Here is a 24,615-nt window from a genome sequence, read left to right on the forward strand (position 1 = left end):
AGAAATCATCACTGAATCTATCTGGTCATGACCTTTTCTTTGTTGGGATATTTTTGTTTACTGATTCAATTTCCTTGTCTATTTGGATTTTCTATTATGATTCAGTGTTGGGGGGCGCCTGGGTGGCTCAGTCGGTTAAGCGTCTGCTTTCAGCTTAGGTCATGATGCCAGTGTCCTGGAATCAAGCCCCACATTGGGCTCCCTGCTCAGTGGGGGGGCCTGCTTCTCCCTCTCCCTCTGCCGCTCCCCAGCCTGTGCTCTCCTGCTCTCTGTCAAATAAATAAATTTTTAAAAAATCTTTTAAAAAAAGGATTCAGTGTTGATAGGTCGTATGTTTCTAGGAATTTATTCTAGGTTATCTAATTTGTTGGTGTGTAATAGTTCATAGTAGTCTTTTTTATGATCCTTTGTGCTTCTCTGCTATCAGTTGTAATTTCTCCTCTTTTATTTCTGAATTAATTTGAGTCTTGCCTTTATTCTAAGTTAGTCCAGCTAAAGGTTTTTCAATTTTATCTTTTCAGAAAAGCAGCTCTTTTTATTGTATTTCTAGTTTTTATTTTACTTCTGTTCTGATCTTTGTCTTTTCCTTTGTTTCACTAACTTTGGTCTTAGTTTGTTTTTTTCCTAGTTCCTTAAGGTGTAAAGTTAGGCTGTTTGAGAGCTTTATTATTTTTTTTTTTTTAGTGCTGGCATTTAGTGCTCTAAACTTTTTTCTTAGAATTGCTTTTTCACATTCCATGTTTTGTTTCCACTTTTGTTTTTCTCAAGGTATTTTTTTATTTTGCTTTTGACTTTTCCTTTGGCCAATTGATTGGATAGGCATGTGTTGTTTAATACCCACATATTTGAATTATTAAGTTTCCTCATGGTTTTTTGTGTTATTTTTATTTTTATTTATTCATTTTTTTTTAAGATTTTATTTATTTATTTGACTGAGAGAGACACAGCAAGAGAGGGAACACAAGCAGGGGGAGCAGGAGAGGGAGAAGCAGGCTTCCCGTGGAGCAGGGAGCCCGATGCGGGGCTTGATCCCAGGATCCTGGGATCATGACCTGAGCTGAAGGCAGACGCTTAACGGATGAGCCACCCAGGTGCCCCTTTTGTGTGTGTTTTTTTTTTAAAGATTTTATTTTAAAAAAAGAAATATTATTTTTTTAGGTAATCTCCACACCCATGAGGGGTCGAACTCACAACCCCGAGACCAGGTTGCAGGCTCCACTGACTGAGCTGGCCAGTCACCCCCTCCTCATGTTACTGATTTCTAGTTTTATTCATTATGTTAGGAAAAGGTACATGATAGAATTTCAGTCTTCTGAAATTTGTTAAGACTTGTTTGACATAACATATGATTTATTCCAGAGAATATTCTGTGTGCACTTGAGAATGTGTATGCTGCTATAGTGGATGGAATGTTCAATATATGTCTGTTTGATCCATTTGGACCAGAATGTTCAATTCAGATATATCCTTACTAATTTTCTGTCTGGATATCCACCCATTGTTGAAAGGGGGATATTGATATTAATATTCAATTGCTGTCTTTTTTGCCTTCAGATCTAGTTGAATTTGCTCAAGACTTAACTTATATGCTCTGGGGCTCCTGGGTGGCTCAGACGGTTAAGCGTCTGCCTTTGGCTCAGGTCATGATCCCAGGGTCCTGCGATCGAGTCCCGCATCGGGCTCCCTGCTCCTTGGGAGCCTGCTTCTCCCTCTGCTTCTCTCTCTCTCTCTGTCTCTCATGAAAAAAAAAAAAAATTATATGCTCTGATGTGTGATGCATACATACTCACAATTTTTACATCTTCTTGGTGAATTCATTCCTTTATCATTATATAATGACCTTGTCTCTTGTGACAGTTGTTGACTTAAAGTCTGTCGTATCACCTATAAGTATAGCTACCCATATTCTGTTTTGGTTTCCATTTGTGTGGAATATCTTTTTCAGTTCCTTCACTTTCAGCCTTTTGTTTGTTTTGAGTTCAGCCATGGTATCTCTTTTGCCATCTTGTTAATTATTGTCTGAGTGTTTTGTAGCACCTTTCTTCCTCTCTCACTGTCTTCCTTTGTGATTTGAGGATTTCCCATGGTGTTATGCTTTCATTCGTTTATCTTTTGTTTCTACTGTAGGTTTTTGCTTTGTGGTTACCATACTTCTTTAAGTCATCTTATAACATTCTGTTTGAAGCTGATAACTTTAATTGCATACAAAAACTCCTTTACTCACCTCCTTCACATTTTTTGTTTTTAATGTCACCATTTACATTTTTTTTTTAAGATTTTATTTATTTATTTGAGAGAGAGCACGAGCAGCGGGGAGGGCCAGAGGGAGAAGCAGACTCCCCACTGAGCAGGGAGCCCAACAGAGGGAGTGGGACTGGGGGCTCGATCCCAGGACCCCGAGATCATGACCTGAGCAGAAGGCAGACGCTTAACCCACCCAGCCACCGAGGTGCCCCACATGTTTTTATATTTTGTAACCATTCACAGATTGTTGTAGATAGTTATTTTTAATAGTCTTTTGTCCTCCTTACTGGTGTTGAGTGATTAACACACTATTAGAGTATAGTAGTCCCTTGTTATGCATGGGGGGCGGGGAGGGAATATGTTCCAGGACTCCCAGTGGATGCCTGAAACTTCAGATAGTACTGAACCCTATACATAGTATGTTTTCTCTTATACATACATACCTATGATAAAGTTTAATTTATAAATTAGATACAGTAAGAGATTAACAACCATAATAAAATATAATAATATTAATAGTACAATAAAAGTTATGTAAATGTGTTCTGTTTCTCTCCAAATATCTTATTATACCATACTCACCCTTCTTGTGATGGTGTGAGATGATACAATACCTAAATGATGAGATGAAGTGAGGTGAATGACTTAGGCTTTATGACATAGCATTAGGCTACTATTAACCTTCTGACAATATGTTATAACGAAGGAGGATCATTTGCTTTTGGACCATAGTTGACCGTGGGTAACTGAAACCATGGAAAGTGAAATAGATAAGGACGGACTCCTATATTTTGAATATGACTATACAATTGCATTTATCAGTGTGTTCTATATTTTCATGTTACTAATTAGCATACTTTTATTTTAGTTTGAAGAACTGTGTTTAGCATCTTTTGTAGGGTAGGTCAAGTAGTGATGAACTCCCTCAGCTTCTGTTTGGGAAAGTCTTTCTCCTTCATTTCTGAAGGACAGCATTGCTGGTAAAGTACTTTTGGTTTGCAGTTTCTTTGTTGCAGCATTTAGAACACATCATCCCACTTTCTCTTAGTATTCCGTGTTATAGCTGAGAAAACTGCTCATATCCTTATGAGGGGGAGGGGAGTTCCCCTGTATGAGTTTTTCTCAGGGCTTTCAAATTCTCTTTGTCATTACATTTTGACTTTTATCATGAGTTGACCTTTGAACAACATGAGGTTTAGGGGTGCCAACCCCCATGCAGCCAAAAAACCGTATATAACTTTTGACTATCCCCAAAACTTAGCCACTAATAGCCTATTCTCCACCAAAGCCTTACTAATAACATAAAGTCAATTAACCCATATTTTGTATATGTATACTGTATTCTTATATTAAACTAAGCTAGAGAAAAGAAAATGTTTAAATCTTAAGAGTAAATACATTTATAGTATTTTAGTGTATTTATTGGAAAAAGTTTGCTTATGAATGAATCCGCACAGTTCAAACCCATGTTGTTCAAAAGGGTCAACTGTAATGTGTTGGTGAAGTCCTCTTTGGTTTGAATCTTTTGGGGTACTTATGAGCATCATGTACCCAGATTTCCATGTCTTTCCCCAGATTTGGGAAATTTTCATCCATTGTTTATTTATTTTTTAAAGATTTTATTTGTTTATTTGACAGAGAGACACAGTGAGAGAGGCAACACAAGCAGGGGGAGTGGGGGAGGGAGAAGCAGGCTTCCCGAAGAGCAGGGAGCCTGATGCGGGGCTCGATCCCAGGACCCTGGGACCATGACCAGAGCCAAAGGCAGACACTTAACGACTGAGCCACCCAGGAGCCCCATCCATTATTTTTTAATCCATTATTGTTTAAATAAGATTTCTGTCCCTGCCTGTCTTCTTCAGGGCCCCCATAATGCAAATATTATTCTGTTTTCATGATGTCCTATAATCCACATAGACTCTTTATTCACTCTTTTTAGTTGTCTTTTCTCTAATTTGACTGAATGATTTCAAAAGACGTATCTTCAGGGGCACCTAGGTGGCTCAGTTGGTTAATCATCTGCCTTTGGCTCAGGTCATGATCCCAGGGTTCTGGGATCGAGCCTTGCATCAGGCTCCCTGCTCAGTGGGGAGCCTACTTCTCCCTTTCCCTCTGCCTCTCTCCCTGCTTGTGCTTTCTGGGAACCTCTCTCTTTCTCTCTCTGAAATAAAATCTTTTTTTAAAATGTGCAGAGCACTATTAAAAAAAGAAAAAGATATATTTTCAGTTTCCGATTCAGATTTTGATTGATCAGGCTGGCTGTTGATGCTCTCTATTGCATTTTTCCTTCCTTCCTTCCCTTTCCTTTCCCTTTTCCTTTCTCTCCTTTTCTTCCCTTTCATTCATTCAAGTTGGGGGCAGGGAGAGGATCTCAAGCAGACTGTGTGCTGAGTGCAGAGCCTGATACAGGGCTCGATCTCACAACCCTGAGATCATGATCTTTGCCGAAATCAAGAGTCAGACGCTTAACTGACTGAGCCACCCAGGTGCCCCCTGCATTTTTCATTTCTTTTTTTTTTTTTTTTTAAGATTTTATTTATTTATTTGACAAAGAGAGACACAGCGAGAGAGGGAGCACAAGCAGGGGGAGTGGCAGAAGGAGAAGCAGGCTTCCCGCAGAGCAGGGAGCCTGATGCGGGGCTCAATCCCAGGACCCTGGGACCATGACCTCAGCCGAAGGCAGATGCTTAACGACTGAGCCACCCAGGCGCCACCATTTTTCATTTCATTCATCGTATTCTTTACCATAACTTTTTTCCAGTATAATTAACATACAGTGTTTTATCTGTTTAAGGTGTATAGTATAGTATACCATAATTTATTTGGTCTTTTTATATTTTCTTATGTTGAAAAAGCATGTATTGTTTATAATTGTTCTCCTTATTTCATTGAATTGTCTGTGTTTTCTTGTACTCATTGAGCTCCCTTAAAAGAATTATTTTGAAATCTTTGACAATTCTTAGATCTGCATTTCTTTGGGGTGACTGATCAATTACTGTGTTCCTTTGGGGGTGTCCTGTTTCCTTGATTTTTTTGTGTGTGTTTCTTACGGCCTTGCATTTTTTTTTTTTTTTTTACATTTTATTTATTTGAGAGAGAGAGCGCACAAGAAGGGGGAGCAGGAGAGGGAGAAGCAGACTCCCTGCTGAGCAGGTAGCCCGATGCAGGACTCGATCCAGGGACTCCAGGATCATGACCTGAGCTGAAGGCAGTCGCTTAACCAACTGAGCCACCCAGGCGCCCTAGCCTGCATTTTTGTCTGTGCATTTCATGAAGTAGTTAGTCCCTTCTTCCAGACTTTACAGAAAGGTTTTGGTGGGCAAGATCTTTACCTGTGTGTGGATGTGAGTGCACCGGCTTGGTGGGGTGTGGCAGTTCTGACTACAGTTTGGTCAAGAGGCTTAGTGTCTGTGCAGCTCTGTTACCTGAGATCAGTGTCATCAAAGACTGTAGGAGTCCTCAGTAGCCAAGGCTGTGTGTGTCCACAGTAGTAGACAGTGCTACTGGGAACCTCCTGATCTCTTTGTCCCACAGAAAATGTTTTGTCTCGTGCCTGAGACCTGGGCACTCAGGTGATAGCCATTGAGCAGTTGCGCGGCTGGGGTCAGGGTGTATGCAGGGTTGGTGTGAGTGGCAGCTCTGCTCCTGGAATGGAGCAATAACTCCTTTTTTGGTGGAGGGGGCTGCTCAGTATATTCTCCTCTGGCAGGTCCCCCATGGTGATAGCTATTGGTTACCTTAGTGCAAAAGCTGCTGGGGTCTTCTGCAGAGCAGGCATATGGGGTCCATGCTTGCAAACACTTGGACACGTCTGCTGGGTAATCTGTGATGTTCTGCCACTATAGCAGGACTTGTTGATGTTCTCTGCAGCAGAGGCTGCTGAGGTGCCCTGCAGAGTAGGGGAATGGAGTGGCATCAGTCCTTTGGCTGACATAGCCCCACCCTTCTTATTTTCTGCCTATATCCAGCTGTCTTCACTAAGCCAGTGTCCCCATCAATCCTTCCTGTGTGGTTATTCTCCTTTTTGTGTGCTCCATTGTGTCACTGTAGTAGTTTGGTTTTTTTTTTAATGATTTTATTTATTTATTTGAGAGAGAGAGGCATATATACAAGCAGGGGGAGTGGCAGAAGGAGAGGGAGAAGCACACTCCCCGCTGAGCAGGGAGCCTGATGCGGGGCTCAATCCCAAGACATTGGGATCATGACCTGAGCCGAAGGCAGATGCTTAACTAACCCAGGTGCCCCTGTAGTATCTTAATTGACTCTTAAGCCTGCCAAAGACAAAGGCTGGTTTCCTCTTGTATTACGCTGACATCACCTTGCTGTCTTTTGTGCTGAATAGCCCAGGATAGTGCTGGCTATTCATTTGTCCTGTTTTTCCCTTAGGACTTGTATCGTCCATGTCCCATGTAGTTGCTCAGGGCTTACACGGAAGAATCCTTTGTGTATCAGAGGATGGGCAGGACTCCAGACATGACAGAGTGGACTCAGAGGGTCATGGTCCTGGTCAATGGATGGAGAGAGTGTTCAGATCACACCAGGTCCCCCATGGTGAACCTGTCTTTATTCACCCACACTTTCATGCTGTTTTCAGTGGCCACACTTCATTTCTACCTTCTCATTTCTATTTTGACATTTTGCCAATTTGTCAGTTCTCTCATCATTTCTACTATGATTTCCAGCACAGGGATAATCTCCACCTCTCTGGACTCCACATCTCACCCATTTCTCTCACTGTTTCTGTACTCCAGCATTGGCCATGAGATGTTCACACATCCGTAACTTGACACTGAACAGCAGCTAATCTGTTACAGTTGGGTTTTAATGGGCTTGCATGCATGCTTTTACCCAGCCTCACATCAGCAGTTGCAAAGGTCCTGCCAGAGACTCTTGGCAGAGAAATGAGTTGTAGTCCTTGCCTCTTTTTCTTGTCTCATATCCTGTCTTTGTATCCTTCCTCTGGTGAGGTCTCCACCATTCTGTGACCTTAGGGGTCAAATAATGCACAGTGGCTGTTCCTTCAACTGAATTCCAACTGCTGTGTCTGGAAAAGCAGGTCATACACTCCTGCCTAGATGAGATGGATGCATATATTTGATGGGCTCACCCCCTCACTATAGTCAACACATATTTCACCAGCATTTCTTTGCGTTCAGGTTGTTGCTGTGGAGCAGAGGATACGGAGGCATCTTTTGAACAGAGCACTTCTATAGGTGTGTCACAGACCACGACGCCCAAGGCAGCTCAGTCTTCCCGGAAGACCCACCCCTGTGAGATGTGTGGTCCAGTCTTGAGAGACATTTTCCACTTGGCTGCGCACCAGGGAAAAGAAAACAGCCAGAAACTGATGAGGTGTGGGGCATGTGCGAAACGATTTTATTTCAACATAAACTCTCAGCAGCAGGAGCAGCACGTGGGAGAGAAACCGTTTAGATGCGCTGTGGACAAGGCCTCTTTTGTGAAGAGCTGCAGAATCCATGATTCAGGAAAGCCCCTTACCTGTGGAAAGGTTGAGAAGGACGTCCTGTCTGGCTTGGGGCATCTGCAGCAAGAGGCCACACATACTGGGGAGAAGCCACACACGATCACCCAGTGCAGGGCAACTTTACAAATCAGAAAAAGTCATTACACCTGGGGAGAATTCAAGAAAGCCTTTGGTCCCAAACACACGCTTGTTCAGGACCACTGTTTTGTGTGCAGTGAATGTGGGAAAACATTCAGGTACAAATCTTCATTTGCTATACACCAGAGATTCCATACTGGAAAAAGACACCATGAGTTTGGTGAATGCGGAAAATCCCTTAGGCAGAGCTCAACCCTCAGTCAACATGGAAAGACTCACACTGGGTCCAGGCAATACAAGTGCAGCAAATGTGGGAAATCCTTAAGCCACAAATCTGTCCTCATTCATCCCCAGAAATGGCACAATGGAGAAAACAGTTATGTGTGCAGTGAATGTGCAAAATCTTTTAGCCATAGCTCAGTGTTGATTCCATGTAGAGGTCAAACTGGAGAAAGGCCTTACAAGTGTAGTGACTGTGCAAAATCTTTTACCTCTATCTCTGCCCTCAGTTATCATCAGAGATCTCATACAGGAGAAAGGCCTTATGAATGCACTGAATGTGGGAAATCTTTTATCTCTAGGTCTGACCTCCGTTATCATCAGAGAGTTCATTCTGGAGAAAGGCCTTATGAGTGCAGTGAATGTGGGAAATCTTTCATCACTCGTACTGCTCTCCGTTATCATCACAGAGTTCACACTGGAGAAAGGCCTTACGAGTGCAGTGAATGTGGCAAATCCTTTACTCGAAGAAATAACCTCATTATACACCTAAGAGTTCACTCAGGTGAAAGACCTTATGAGTGTAGTGAATGTGGGAAATCTTTTACCTTTAGCTCCAGCCTGCGTTACCACCACAGAGTTCACACTGGAGAAAGGCCTTATGAGTGTAGTGAATGTGGGAAATCTTTTAACAATAGGTGGACACTCATTCGACACCGGAGAATTCACACAGGAGAAAAGCCTTATGTGTGCAGTAAATGTGGGAAATCTTTTACCTGTAGCTCCACTCTCCAGTATCATCATCGAGGTCACCTTGGAGAAAGACCTTATGAGTGTAGTGAATGTGGGAGATCTTTTACCACTAGTTCTGCTCTCCGTTATCACCAGAGAGTTCATACTGGAGAAAGGCCTTATGAGTGCAGTGAATGTGGGAAATCTTTTATTTCTAGGTCTGACCTCCATTATCATCATAGAGTTCATTCTGGAGAAAGGCCTTATGAGTGTAGTGAATGTGGGAAATCCTTTATCCGAAGAAATAACCTCATTTTACATCAGAGAGTTCACACAGGAGAAAGGCCTTACAAGTGTAGTGAATGTGGGAAATCTTTTAACAATAGGTGGACGCTCATTCAACACCAGAGAGTTCACACAGGAGAAAAACCATATGTGTGCAGTGAATGTGGGAAATCTTTTACCTGTAGCTCCACACTCTGTTACCACCAAAGAGTTCATGAAGGTAAAAGGCCTTATGAATGCAATGAATGTGGGAAATCTTTTACCTCCAGTTCCACTCTCCGTTACCATCAGAGAGTTCACACAGGAGAAAGGCCTTACAAGTGCAGTGAATGTGGGAAATCTTTTACTTTTAGTGCCAGCCTTCGTTATCATCACAGAGTTCACAGTGGAGAAAGGCCTTATGAGTGCACTGAATGTGGGAAATCCTTTAAGGATAGATCACAATTCAATAAACACCGGAGAACTCACACGGGAGAAAGGCCTTACGAATGCAGTGAATGTGGGAAGACATTTAGCCAAAAATCTTCCCTGTCAATACACCAGAGAATTCATAATAGCGAACGGTCTTATGAGTGTAGTGCTTGTGGGAAATCTTTTACATCTGTCTCTGGCCTTGGTTATCATCATAGAGTTCATAGGGGAGAAAAACCTTATCAGTGCAGTGAATGTGGGAAATCTTTCACCAATAGCTCAATACTGATTCGACACCAGAGAGTTCACACAGGAGAAAGACCTTATGTGTGCAGCGAATGTGGAAAATCTTTTACCAGCAGCGCTACCCTCTCTTATCATCAGAGAGTTCATGCAGGTAAAAGGCCTTATGAATGCAGTGAATGTGGGAAATCATTTACCTCCAGTTCCACCCTTCGTTATCATCAGAGAGTTCATGCAGGAGATAGGCCTTTCGGGTGTAGTGAATGTGGAAAATCTTTTATCTCTAGCTCCAAACTACGTTATCACCAGAGAGTTCACACTGGAGAAAGGCCTTATGAGTGCAGTGAATGTGGAAAATCCTTCAGGGATAGTTCCCAATTCAGTCAACACCGGAGAGGTCATACTGGAGAAAGGCCTTACGAGTGTAGTGAATGTGGGAAGTTTTTTACACGAAAATCTACCCTCTCTCAACATCAAAGAGTTCACACTAGAGAAAGGCCTTAGGTGTGCAGGGAATGTGTAATTTCCTATTCACTGTTAACAACACTGGAGGGAACTCTGAGGAGCCATCTGAACTGAATCTCAAGACATTTAAACATGTACAGTGGGATATCCCTTGGAAGTTTCAGTACTGTAATAAGCTTGTGTAAATATGTTGCACTTTCTAAGCTGTCCAGGGCGCTTTCTAGATTTGGCTCACTGCTAGATTTTGTGACCAAAGCCTTTTCACAACTCTCCTGCCTGGCAGGTCCACAAAGTACGCATCCGTCACCTCCACAATGTATTCAGTGAAGCTGACCTTTGTTCTCTCATGAATTAGAATAAATTAGTTGTAACCTGAGCCCTTAGGGTTAGTTTCCCCATCTCCTTAAGTACCTTGGGCATGGACCTGAATCATTGATGACCCAGGAAATATGGGTTTGGCTGGTAGCTTACAGAGAATGACTACCTTTTTCAGGGACATGTTAGTCTCATGTGACACTTGTGATGAGTTTTTTCAGCTTCCAAGTCAGAAACGGTAAATGTCTGCCGCACATTGCTTTGGCTTATGTGATTATCAAGGCCTTACTCTTTAAGTCCTCTTTAAGCTTAGATTTCTACTTACTCTATGGGGTAGTTTATATACGGATTTGGGCTCAACAAGCATCACTGGGTGAACTTTTTAGGAGTCTCAAATTGTCTGTGCTTAAGGAGGATGGCAGAAAATAGCTTGCCAGTTTTGACCAAATTTGCATTGCTGCCCCACAACCTCTGAAAAACTGCAGGGCTTTCTGGTTTTCATTTGAGATCTGGATGCTTTGTGTTTTACGAGTTTCAGTGATGACCCCAAGGAGGGGGCAGTTGGGAGATCCTCAGATGCTTCTGAAAGGAGCAGGAATTTCTTCCCCTTACTCAAAGGAGACATCACAGGGGATGTCAGCACTGTTGAGGGGTTATCTTCTTCAGCTTTACAAACAGCTATGTGCCCTGATGTCCACAATCTATTGGGCTAGGGTCACTGGTTTTAAGACCATAGTGTGCAGGGGAAGCCATAATTGGTACAGAAACACTGGCTTAATAGGATGTGGAGGAGACTGCATCCAAGTAGATAGAATGTGCCTCTTCTAAAAATGGATCCAGACAAGTTTCTGTGACAGTGACTGTAGAATCAGTGTGTATACAAATCTCAGGACCTCTAGGCATATTTATCTTGTGTAGGTAGTCATTGTTGGAGAAAAAAATAAAAACTAAAATAATCAAAAGGTTCTGTGGTTTCCTCTCAGTGATGTTTGCCTCAAAGCCACTACCACAGATGCGGGGAAAAAAGGTAAAGGGGGTTCTGTATTTCTGCGATATGGCCCTTGTAACCCAGGAAGCATTCCTGGTGACTTGTTTGGAAATATTCATTGTTCTCCACATTTGCTGCCACTGAGGTAATATCCCCGTAGGCATGAGAAAGAGAGATGGAGTCAGTGTGGGGTTGTCAAACCTATATTCCAAAAAGTGGGACAAAGACATTCTATCTTGAGCCATTTTTAAAGCTTTATTGAGGTATGGTTTATATGTACTAACTTGCATATATTTACAGTATAATTTGGTGAGTTTTGACATAGTTACAAACTTCTGAAACCATTATCATAGTCCTGATAATGACCTTATCTGTCACATTATGCTTACCTCATGTCCTTTTATAATCTCCCTTGCCCCTCCCACCCTTCAGGTAACCACTGATTTACTTTCTCTTACAATAGATGGATGGATACCTTTGAATTTTTTGAATTTATGTTTGGAATTGAGTATTTTGTTTTTCCTTATGTGTCACAATTACTTTGAGATTCATCAGTGATACTATATGAGTAGTCGGGTTTTTTGTTTTTTTGCTGAGTAGTATCTTTGGATATACCAGTTTATCCACTTACCTGTGTATGAGGATTTGGGTTTTTTCTAGACTTTGACTATTGAAGATAAAGCTAGTATAAATATTTGTGTTCTTTATGTGAATGTATGTTTCTTTGATCTTCTGTCAGGAACTTACAAGTAAAATGTCTGGGTTACAGGACAGGTAATGTTTTACTTTTGATTATACCTTTTTCATCTTCCCAGCAGTGTATGAGAGTTCCATTTCCTCCATATTCTGAATACTTGGTTTGGCCATTTTAATTTTAGCCTTTTTAGTAAGTGTTTAATGTTCTCTCATTTTGTTTTAATTGCATTTCTGTAAGGATTCACTATGGGCATTTTTTCAAATGCAAATTTGCTATCTACAACTTTGGTAAAATGCCTGCGCATATCTTTTTCTTATTCTTTGAGCTTCGGCTATTTTCCTTTAACAGGACAATGAAACAAGTGTGTGTGCGTGCGCATGCGCTATTCACAATGGATTGAACAGCTGTAGCCTTTTAAATTTTTTCTGCATTATTAATATGTTCTCCATCACATTCTTTATTTTTTTTTAAGATTTTATTTATTTATTAGAACGAGCAGTGGGGAGGGACAGAGGGAGAGAGAAAGAGAAGCAGACTCCCTGCTGAGCAGGAAGCCAGATGTGGGACTGGATCCCAGGAACCAGAGATCATGACCTGAGCCGAAGGCAGATGCTTAACCAACTGAGCCACCCACATGCCTCTATCACATTCTTTTTTTAAAGATTTTATTTATTTGAGGGAGAGAGCAAGAACTAGTGGGGGGCAGGTGGGGCACAGAGAGAGGGAGAAGCAGACTCCCGGCTGAGCAGGGAGCCCGACTTGAGGCTCAATCCCAGGATCCTGGGATCATGACCTGAGCCAAAGGCAGTCACAACCAACTGAGCCACCCGGAGCCCCTCTCCATCACATTCTCCTTAAGTCCAGTCATTGAAGAATACAATAAAGCCTTGCCTAGTAGTGGTTACCCATTTTCCTGGTTTATCACCACTGGGGTTGGTGGGTTGGAGCAGATGTGGGACAAGGTTGCATCAGTATGGTCTGGGCTTTACTTTGAGCCCCAAAGCCTGGCTAGGGGGTGATGTAGAGGTCATTAATTAGACCCACAGGCACATGCCCCCATCCAGGGCCTCAGTCTCATCCTATGTAAAATGGGAATTAGGAGCTGCCCTATCCCTGGTCCACTGGAAATTGTGAAGAGGTGTCCATTCCTATATAGTTCTACCTGTGGGGAGGAGCATCCTAGAGCCCAGCACCTACAGCTCTCCCTGTTACCACCACCAGACCACTGTGCCCCCAGGTGTGTCAGGAATTGAGCTTCTCAGGAGCCCCTGATCCAAGTCAGTCTCCAAAACCCACCTGCAGGGAGGAGGGTCTGCACAGTACTGAGGTCTCTGTGGATTCCTGGGAATATCTGGACAACTCCCCAGAGCCCCTTGAACCTCAGTTTGCTGAGTATGACAAAGAAGTGATGATGGTGTTTACCTTGGCCCCTGGGAGCATCAATAAAACTAACAAAACACTGATCACTTACTCATGACAGAATTCTATGGCATTTTGATCTTGTATATAATGTTTTTATATCAAGTTTTTAATATAAATATTAACATAACTTTCCTTTTCACAGTTCTTACTGTGCTTAGCTCTCAGTTATTGGCATTTATATTGCATTAGTAATATCCTAAGTTTTGTTCATTCTATAGAGTGCCACATAAATCAATATATTTACTGTGAAATTTTGTCTAATCCATCTGTGTGTGACCTAGCTTATTTTCTCTTCTGAATCACTGTGAGACCAAGAGCATGCTCACCAATTGGTGAATTATCACAGAAATACTTTGATGCATTCATTCTTTTTTTTTTTTCTAATTGAGAGCGCACCCCAGTGGGGGGAGGAGGAGAGGGACAAGCAGGCATCCCGCTGAGCAGAGAGCCCCATGCAGGGCTTGATTCCAAGTCCCTGAGATGATGACCTGAGCTGAAGTCAGATGCTTAACTAACTGAGCCACCCAGGTGCCCTGATTCATTTTCATAGGTACTGAGAGAGCTATTCTTATGGATCTCTGCTTGCCCTGCCAGATTTATTCTCTTCAGACCCTCTTTAGACATATTTGATTTGTGATGCTTAAATGCAAAATGATCAACACCATTAAAGTATGTTATGCCACACACCAGAGATTTTTTTTTTTTTTTTTTTTTGAGATTCTTTTCACATAGCTATGTTTTGGTTCATTAAGAGTCATTTTTTTTTTCTTTCCTAAAAATTCAATGCAAGTTTTACTTACTTAAAACCTAAACTGTTTAACATGATGTATACAACAGATGACCACTTGGAAAAACAAGCATTCTTATTTTAATGAATTTTGTTAGAGTGCACTGGAAAGCTTCCAAATACATTTTTAAAACATTCAGTGAAATGTGGCTGATATAAAGTAGAAATGATAAAGTAATAAATATGTAACTATGTTTTCTACAATTAGAATGCTTTTTAAACATTTAAAAATTTCAGTCCACTTTAGTTTTGAATGTGTTGAAGGTAAATTTTGAAATCAAAATGAAATTTTCACAAATTAATATATTGTATAGTTCTGTGTATCTCCATATACTGAGTAGTTTTCACAAAAATTGCCTGTTTTAAAACTTTTCCTAATATGGCTTGTATGGATACTGAAAATATAGTTCTTTTTACATTATATGTCATTTTTGTGATTAAATTTTTTAGTTTTGTATTCTGCATATATTTTTATTTTTAAAAAGTGAAAAGCGTATTTTGTGGTTTTAAATTGGGGTCTTGTTTTGTAATGACTCGCGCATTTCAAGTGCAGGTTTGTTAAAAAAAATTTTTTTTTTCTTAAATAACCTTAGGCTTTTTGTTTCCATGTTCAGCTTGATGCAGTTAATTTTCTATTTGACCTGAGATATAAATTGAGATTTTCTTTTTCTTTCTCATTTGCAATCCATCTTAATATTTTATTCCGTTATCTATTTTCTCCACATGTTGATAATCAAATTTAATACATATATGTTTATAAAAGTTTACCAATATATAGATGTCAGGGGTGTTCCCAGGCTGTCTCCTGTGTACCACTAACCCATTCTGGTTTCCTTTCCAGAATAAGTTGTTAGATATAAATGTAAGATTTCTCAATAAACTTACATTTATTACCCTTTAGAATACATTTCTTTTTTAAAAAATTTTTAATTGAGGTATAGCTGACATGTAATATATTTCAGATGTATAACATGATTTGACACATACATCATGAAATGCTCACCGTATGTGTAGTTACCATCTGTCACCATACAGAGTCATTGCAATATTGACTATATTCCCTATGCTGTACTCTTCATCTCTGTGACTTCCTTATTTTATAATGGGAAGTTTGTACTAATTAATACCTTTCACTTATTTTGCCTATCCCCCTAACCCTTCCTCCCTGGCAACGACTAGTTTTCTATGAGTCAATTTCTCTCCTTGGTGGTGGTTTTTTTTTTTTAGATTCCACATGTAAGTGAAATCATACGGTATCTTTCTCCATCGGAATGGCAAGATTTTTTTTTTTTTAATGGCTGAGTAATAGTCCATTGTGTATGTATATATATATATATATATATATATATCACATCTTTATCCATTCATCTATCGATGGACACTTTGGTTCAATATCTTGTCTACTGTAAATAATGCAATAAATAAAGGGGTACACTTATCTTTTTGAATTAGTGTTTTGTTTTCTTCAGGTAGATATCCGCAGGTGGAGCTATTGGACTGTATCATTCTATTTTTTAGGTTTTTTTTTTTTTTAAGATTTTATTTATTTATTTGACAGAGAGGGAACACAAGCAGGGGGAGTGGGAGAGGGAGAAGCAGGCTTCCCGCTGAGCAGGGGCCCAATGCGGGGCTGGACCCCAGGACCCTGGGATCATAACCTGAGCCGAAGACAGATGCTTAATGACTGAGCCACCCAGGTGCCCCTATTTTTAGGTTTTTTTTAGGAACTTCAATATTGCCTTCCAGAATAGCTGCACCAATTTACGTTCCCACTAACAGGGCATGAGTGTTCCCTTTTCTCCATATCCTTGCCAACGCTTATTTATTGTCTTTTTTTTTTTTAATATTTTATTTATTCATTTGAGACACAGAGATACAGAGAGAGAGAAAGCATGAGCAGGGAGAGAGGCAGAGGGAGAGGGAGAAGCAGGCTCCTCGCTGAGCCAGGAACCCGATGTGGGGCTTGATCCCAGGACCCTGGGATCATGACCTTGAGATGAAGGCAGACGCTTAACCATCTGAGCCACCCAGGCGCCCCTATTTATTGTCTTTTTGATACTAGCCACTCTGACTGGTGATACCTCATTGTGGTTTTGATTTGCATTTCCTTGATAATCAGTCATATTGAGCATTCTTTCATGGGTCTTTTGGCAATCTACATGTCCTCTTTGGAAAAATGTCCATTCAGGTCTTCTGCCAATTTTTAACTGGAGTTTTTAGGGATTTTTGGTGTTGAGGTATGGGAGTTCTTTATATATTTTGGATATTAGTCCCTAATTGGATAGATCATTAGGAAATATCTTTGCCTTTTTGTTTTGTTGATGGCTTGCTTTGCCATGCAAAAGCTTTTAGTTTGATTTAGTCCCATTTGTTTAGTTTTGCTTTTGTTTCCCTTGTCTGAGGAGACAGATTCAGAAGAATATTGCTAAGGTTGCTATCCATGCCATTACTGCCTGTTTTCCTTTTAGTTTCATGGTTTCAGGTCTTATATTTAGGTCTTTAATCCATTTTCAGTTTGTTTTTTTCTGAATGGTGTAAGAAAGTGGTTCAGTTTCATTTTTTTGCCATGTAGCTGTCCAGTTCTCCCAATACCATTGATTGGAGAGACCTGTCTTTTCCCCACGGCCTCCTTTGTCATAGATTAAATGATAAGTGTGTGTTTATTTTTGGGCTCTCAATTTGAATTAATAACCTCAGGAATATTAGCATTTTTGTGTGAAATACACAAATTGTCTTTTTGTAGTAGTTGTATTTATAATATCTAATCTTTCTATGTAAAAAAATGGCTTGCATCTATATTTATTTGGGTCTGCTTTTCACAATTCCTGATGTTTTTGGATTTCTTTCAATTCTTGTCATATTTCTTAGTATTAATTTGTGTTTCAAATTTTTATTTCATTAAGATATTTTCTCTAAATGTTTAAATAGAAAGCTTCGTACAGGATTACCATGAATTTTTTTTACTTTTATTGCATTTCCATAATTACCTTGTTTAATATTTCATATGATTTTAAAAGGATTCTCAGCTACAGAAATGTCAACTTTGAGTACTTCATTTGTTCTAAGTATAATTCATAACTATGTCCCAAGTCTTAGAGCATTGAATATTCCAGACATATATCATCTATCCTCTGATCCGTTATCTCTTAGGACTTCCAGAATAGACACACAGCTTCTCCGGTAGCCATCCCAGTCGTAACTTCTGCACACCTGCTTTTTGTTCCCACATAAAAGACAGCCTGGTGGTTTCCTAACAGTTTTACCAGAGCTTTTACACATCTCAGAACCAGTTCCTGATAGAACCCTCCACACCTGTTTACATTGGTTGCAAGAAATGGTAACATATAAAACCTGACACGGACCTCACACCCTGGGCTTTGGGTTTCTCCATGATCTCCAAACTCAGGGACTGAAGAAATGGAATTTAGACTAATAGGAAACCACAACCCGGAGAACATGTCAGCGGGGTTATTTATGGATCCATGTTCTCTCAGCAGTTTGGGAAGGCTGGACTTGTATCTTCCCGTTCACGATCTTCCCACGGCTCCCAGGGCCCTCGGGAAAGAGGAACCACACCTCGGCCCGCCAGTGCAGGCGTGACCCCCCTCACGCTCTCTGTCCCCCGAGGGCAGAATCCTCCCGCCTCAGCCCCCCCTCCAGCCTCTGCCGCAGCCGCCCTCGGCCCGGAGCCCGCTCCCGCACGGGGCCCCGCCCGCCGCCGCTTCCCTGTCCCGGACACCGGGGCCTGGGCCTTCGGGGTCTGGGTGGGGGGACGGCGGGAGGGCCCGGGGGACGAGCGCTTACCTGAGCCGGGTCCCTGCGCGCGGCCGCCGTCGTCGAACTCTGTGCGCGGAGCGGACACCCAGGCCGGCGGTCCCCGTCCCGGCCCCGGCGCGGGGCAGCCTGGAAGGCGTCGCCGAGCCGCGGACCCGCCTCTTTGCCGTGGCGACAACGACTTCTGCGCCCTGACAGTTCCGTCACTTCGGTATCGCCCCCGCACGCCCCAGAGCTGCAGGAAGAACGCCACAAGGACGAGGCCGGAAGTCCCGCCCCTCAGCGATAAATCACCACGGAAATGCTTCCATTGGGTCAACTGCGCGCCTGATCTGGGTAATGTAGTTGGCGGCCCGCTCGAGGCCAGTGGAAGGGTTTTCTCCATCCTGACCAATCAGAGCATGGCTAGGCGCCTCCCGAAAGAATGCTGAAAACCTAGAGGGAGGGAGGGGATTTGCTTCTTGTGAAGTGCTGCCAAGAGGCATAATTTTGAGAATACATGGCAGGGAGATTATTATAAACAGGATAATTCCTGATGTTTGGAGTGCATTTTGGAGCCATGGTCCCTAAGACCCAATCCAATAAGTCAAAGAAATGCCTTGTGGAAGGAATCACCTCTTATGCCACCAACTGGCTTGTTCTGTGATCTTACGTAATTTGAGTTTCAACTTATGCAGGTGTTAATCCAGGTACAGTAGGTGGTGTTGGTCACAGCTAAAAGATATTTAAGAGCTCTTCTATTATAAAGAACAACTTTGGGGGCGCCTGGGTGACTCAGTTGGTTAAGCGACTGCCTTCGGCTCAGGTCATGATCCTGGAGTCCTGGAGTCCCTGGATCGAGTCCCACATCCGGCTCCCTGCTCGGCAGGGAGTCTGCTTCTCCCTCTGACCCTCCCCCCTCTCATGTGCTCTGTCTCATTCTCTCTCTCTCAAATAAATAAATAAAATCTTAAAAAAAAAAAAAAGAAAAAGAACAACTTTGGGTACGCCTGGGAGGCTCAGTCAAGTTAAGCATCTGACTCTTGATTTCAGCTCAGGTCATGATCTCAGGGTTGTGAGATCAAGCTCCCTGTGCGCTCTGTCTAAATAAGTAAATAAAAATCTTTAAAAGCAACAACAACAACTTTGGCCAGAGTCTAAAGGTCTTTTTTGGAAGCAATTGTCTTAGCAATAAATTATGTAATATCTTCCAAAGTTAAGGATGGGTTTCTGATCATAATCACCTTTACATTTACTCCTATAAGCAGGAAACTATGGCCTTGCCAAAGGAAGCAAATCCTGAGCCATGAATGCCTCTGGGTAGGTATGTCTGGACAATATAAATCCAGGGGAGTTGATCAATAAGATGTCTTAGTTTGCTTGTGAAAAGTTAGGGACACCATTAGGTAACCTAAGAGGCATTGACCAGTTGTGTGCTAACTATGTAGGCATTCACAGGCCCGAGGAGAATGATAACAACCACAGGGAAAGATAGACCATGTCAGAGCCCAAACTTCTTATTGAAGTGTTACTGTTCATGGATTCATTTGTAGAGATTGCTGGTTCTACCCATTCAAGCTAGGAATAATTTAAGTTTTTAGCGCATATGGGAAGAAAATCTCCTAGCCTAAAAGAACCTTGTAAAGGTGTTCTAAATACCTTGCAAAGATGTTTACTGCTGGTGAGATCTCTTAGTGAGTAGGGGCAGATCTGAACCCCCTATGGGAAGGTGATGGTGCACATGTACTAAGATTTACGTTAAGTATTTACTAAGATTTACATTAATTTACTAACTTGGTATATATGATTATAATTGAAGAAGGGTAAATACAAGGCACAAGTTGTTCTGGTCATAAAAGTGAAACTTGGGGGCTCCTGGGTGGCTCAGTCGTTAAGCGTCTGCCTTCGGCTCAGGTCATGATCCCGGAGTCCTGGGATCGAGTCCCACATCGGGCTCCCTGCTCTGCGGGAAGCCTGCTTCTCCCTCTCCCACTCCCCCTGCTTGTGTTCCTGCTCTCGCTATGTCTCTCTCTGTCAAAAAAATAAATAAAATCTTAAAAAAAAAAAAAAAGTGAAACTTGGTAAGAGACTTCTTCAGGGGCGGTGGCGGTGGGGGTGGGGGTATTGATTGTAGTTAGTTGTAGTTAGTTATTCCCCATTTACATGGGGAATAGAAGAGTAGTTGGTCACAAGGAGTACCAGGGAGTCTCTAGCGTCATGGGAAGATTGGGATCTTTGGTGATGAATCCAGCAGTCTTAAAGGTTACCCCCTTAGCAATGGCCTGGGAGATACCGAAAGCGTTATCTTTCCAGGTCAATGCCACAGTAAAGGAAAGAAAATGAAAAAAGGATTTCATGCTTAAAATCTGAAGTCTTGATCTGGCATTTGGGTGGAAGCAGTCTACCTCAATGTCAGCTGCTTCTCTTATTTGTTGGTTTTATTTGAAGGTCTCCAGCATCAGTACAGGACCAGAAGTCAGCTGGTGACTTTAGCTGTGAGATGTGTGTTTAAGACTCAGTGCCCTCTAGTTTTCCATTAGTATCAGTGGTCAGGAACACTTGAGAAGGTCCTTTGCAGTGGGGCTCAAGAGCTGTTTTTCTCTTGTGATGTTTCCAAAATACCCAGTCACCAGGCTCCAGACTATGATTAACAGGATCATTTGAATTGGGAACAGGGAAAGCTGCTAACCTGATGATAGGCTTTAACATAAGACATTAAAGACTTACAATCACTGGTTATATTAGTATGGGATAACAAGGGATCAGCAGAAAGTGGGATCAGCCAATAGACATTGGTTTACTGGTGACTATCTCATAAGGAGTGAGTTTATGTTTTCTGGAGGGGATACTGCAAATAGTCGACAGAGTCAGAGGCAATTCCGTAGGCCAAGGGAGTACGGTAGTTTCAGCAAGCTTAGAGATTTTAAGTTTTAGGATCCCATTAGTTCTCTCAACCTTGATTGATGATTGAGAGTGATAGGGACAGTGATAATTCCAAGAAGTTTGCGAGCTATTCGTTAAGGCTTGTATGATTTGCCCAGTGAAGTGGGTGTCTTGATCACTGGAAATTAGGGAAGTTATATCCCATGTGGAAAACATATTTTCTAACAGTTTCTTTCTTTTTTTTTTAAGATTTATTTATTTATTTGACAGAGAGAGAGGGAACACAAGCCGGGGGAGTGGGAGACGGAGAAGCAGGCTTCCCGCAGAGCAGGGAGCCCGATGCAGGGCTCGATCCCAGGACCCTGGGATCAAGACCTGAGCCGAAGGCAGACGCTTAATGACTGAGCCACCCAGGTGCCTTGGCTGAGCTGCCTTACACAATTTTATTTTATTTTTTAAAGCTTTTTTAAAGATTTTATTTATTCATTTGAGAGAGAGGGAGAGAGAACACAAGCAGGGGCAAGGGCAGAGGCAGAGGCAGAGGGAGAAGCAGACTCCCCGCCGAGCAGGGAGTCCGACGCTGGGCTCAATCCCAGGACCCTGGGATCATGACCTGAGCCGAAGGCAGACGCTTAACCATCTGAGCCACCCAGGCACCCCCTTAAACAATTTTAAATTGTCCTACAGCTTGTAGATCTGTGTTTCTTTGGGTTCACGTGTTGAAAACTTACTGTGCTCCTCTGGTTATGTCCCATTTCCTTGATTTTTTTGTGTGTTCCTGATAGCCTTTTGTTGATGTCCCCACATGTGATGGATCAGTCACCTCTTCCAGCTTTTACAGGCTGGTTTTGGTGGGGAAAGACCTTCACCTTGGGTTGGTTGCAAGGTCACCAGCTGAAGGGCCTGTGGCCATTTTGGCTCTAGGGAGGGACCAGCCATGTGATCACAGTGCAGCACCATCAGCAGAGGTCAGGTGCAGCAAAGATTGTAGGGATTCTCAGTAGCCAAGGCTGCAGATGAGGTTACAGGTGCCTGCCCCTGGTGAAACTGGGGAGAGTGTGACCTCAGGACTGTGTTCAAGTTATACCAGGAATGTTTCCCATTTAACCAGTGTTTTGTTGTTATTGCCAGTACCATACTCCATTTCTACTTTTCCTTCCCTTTGTTGATACTTTACTGACTAGTCAATTCTACTCCGTCATTTCTACCCTGACTTCCAGCCAGGGATAATCTCTACCTCTCTGGACTTTGTATCTCATTTCTCTCATAAGTCTTCCTCTGTTGCTCTGCAACACTGGCCCACACTTGCCACAAGGCATGCACACATCCTTAAATTGGCTTTGAATAGCAGAAGCTCTGTTGCAATTAGTTTTTCCTCGGTTTGGACATACAGTTTACACACCCTCATGTCACCAGCAGAAAAGGTCCTGCAGGAATCCTTTAGCAGAGGAACAAGTTTTAGAATATGGCTCTCTTCTTTGTGTTACAGACTGTCCTTGTGTCCTTCCCATGATGAGGTCTCTACCATTCTTTTGCCTTAGGAGCCCAGAAATGCCCAACTTCTCTGACCAGATTCAAACTCCCTTACCTAGAAATGCATGCCATACATTCATGCCTAGATGAGTCAGGTGCATGTATGTGACGGGCTCACCCCCTCGCTATAGGCAACACAAATTTCACCAGCGCTTCTTTGCCTTCAGGTTGCTGCTGTGGAGCAGAGGATGAGGAGGCACCCTTTGCCCAGAGCACTTCTGTAGGCGTGTCACAGACCAGGACGCCCAAGGCAGCTCAGTCTTGCCGGAAGACCCACCCCTGTGAGATGTGTGGTCCAGTCTTGAGAGACATTTTCCACTTGGCTGCGCACCAGGGAAAAGAAAACAGCCAGAAAGTGTTCAGGTGTGGGGTAGGTATGAAATGATTTTATTTCATTACTGACTTCAGAAAACATGAGAAACAGCACATGGGAGAGAAACCCTTCAGAAGCCGTGTGGACAGGGACTTGTTTGTGAAGAGCTGCAAATTACATGTGTCAGACAAGCCCTTCACCTGTGGAGAGGTTGAGAAAGCCTTCCTGGTCACCTCAGAACACCAACTGCAGGCCACTCACACCAGAGAGAAGCCAAACAGAATCACTCAGTGTGGGGCAACTTTTCAAAGCAGAAAAAGTTATGTCACCTGGGGAAAATATAAGAACACCTTTAGCCCCACATACACACTTGTTCAGGACCAGTGTGTTGACATAGGAAGACTGTTTCATGTGCCGTGAATGTGGGAAAACATTCCTGTATAAATCTTCACTGGTTATTCACCAGAGAGTCCACAGTGGTGACAGGCTTTGTGTGTGTGGTGAATGTGGTACGTCTTTTAGGCAAAACTCAACCCTCAGTCACCTTGGAGGAGTTCATACTGGGGCAAGTCAGTACAAGTGCAACAAATGTGGGAAACCCTTCAACCAAAAGTTTGTCCTCATTCATCCCCAGAGAAGTCCTACTGGAGAAGATTTTTACTTATGCAGTGAATGTGTGTAGTCTTTTAGCCATAGCTCCATCCTTATTCAACTACAGATAGTACATACTGGAGAAAGGCATTATGAATGCATTGAATGTGGGAAATGCTTTTGATGAAAATCTGCCCTCATTGTGCACTGGCAAGTTCACACTGGAGAAGGGCCTTATGAACGCAGTAAATGTGGAGATCTTTTACTAGTAGTTTGGTACTCATTCTACACTAGAGAATACATAAAGGAAAAAGGCCTCTTGGGTACATTAAATGCGGGAAATCCTTTAGCCATCAATCTTAGCTCTCTCAACACGAGTATTCACAGAGAACAAAGGCCTTATAGGTGCAGCCAAGGTGGGAAATCTTTTACCTCTAGCTCTACCTTTGGTATCACCAGAGAGTCCATGCGGGAGATAGGCCTTACCAGTGCAAGTAACCACAGGAATTGTTTTATCTCTGGCTACCTGCTCTGTTATCAAAGAGTTGACACAGGAGGAAGGCCTTAACAAGTACCATGAATGTGGCAAATCTTTATCCGTAGGAGGAAACTCCTGTATCATTTGGGAGGTCACACTGGTGAAAGGTCTTATGAATGCACCGAGTATGGAAAATTCTGTCGAGGAAATTATCTCCCTGAATACTGGAGCGTTCACACTGCGTCAAGACCTTATGATATAGTGAATGTGCGAAATCTTTTACCAAGAGCTCGGCACTCATTTGACGTCAGAGTTCACACAGGAGGAAAGTCCTTTGTGTGTGGTGAATGTGGGAAATGTTTTCCCCAGAGAATTCACCTCATTACACTCATAGAGTTCACACTGGAGAAAGGCCTTAGATGTGCAATGGAGTGTGGTATTTCCTTGTTCAGTTTAAGATCACTGGAGGAAAGCCTGAGGAGCCATGTGTCTGAATTTGGTCTCCTGCATCCAGTTGTCCACAGTGGGGAGAATTCCCCTAAGCTTCACTTCTGTGGGAAGCAGGTGTGGCTATGTTACACCTAACCTGCTCAGGGCTCTTTCTAGGGTTATGTCAATGCCATTTCCAGGGTGAAGCCATTTCACCTCTACCACATGGCAGGTCCCCACGGTGTGCATCAGTCACCACCCCAC

At 42.4% G+C, this 24,615-nt stretch overlaps 1 protein-coding gene across 1 annotated transcript in view; it reads left to right on the forward strand.

Moving 5' to 3' along the window:
* The window catches only part of LOC110573715 (zinc finger protein 850-like), a 36,024-nt gene extending 24,420 nt beyond the window's left edge, over positions 1–11,604 (forward strand). Inside the window, exons 3-4 of the mRNA XM_044911488.1 lie at positions 8,263–9,606; positions 9,673–11,604. Coding sequence (XP_044767423.1) covers positions 8,263–9,606; positions 9,673–10,201 — 1,873 coding nt within the window. The 3' untranslated portion in view covers positions 10,202–11,604. The remainder of the gene's footprint in view (positions 1–8,262; positions 9,607–9,672) is intronic.
* Positions 11,605–24,615: the final 13,011 nt, after the last annotated feature.

This window comes from Neomonachus schauinslandi, chromosome 16 (genome assembly GCF_002201575.2).
Source record: "Neomonachus schauinslandi chromosome 16, ASM220157v2, whole genome shotgun sequence".
Lineage (NCBI taxonomy): Eukaryota > Metazoa > Chordata > Mammalia > Carnivora > Phocidae > Neomonachus > Neomonachus schauinslandi.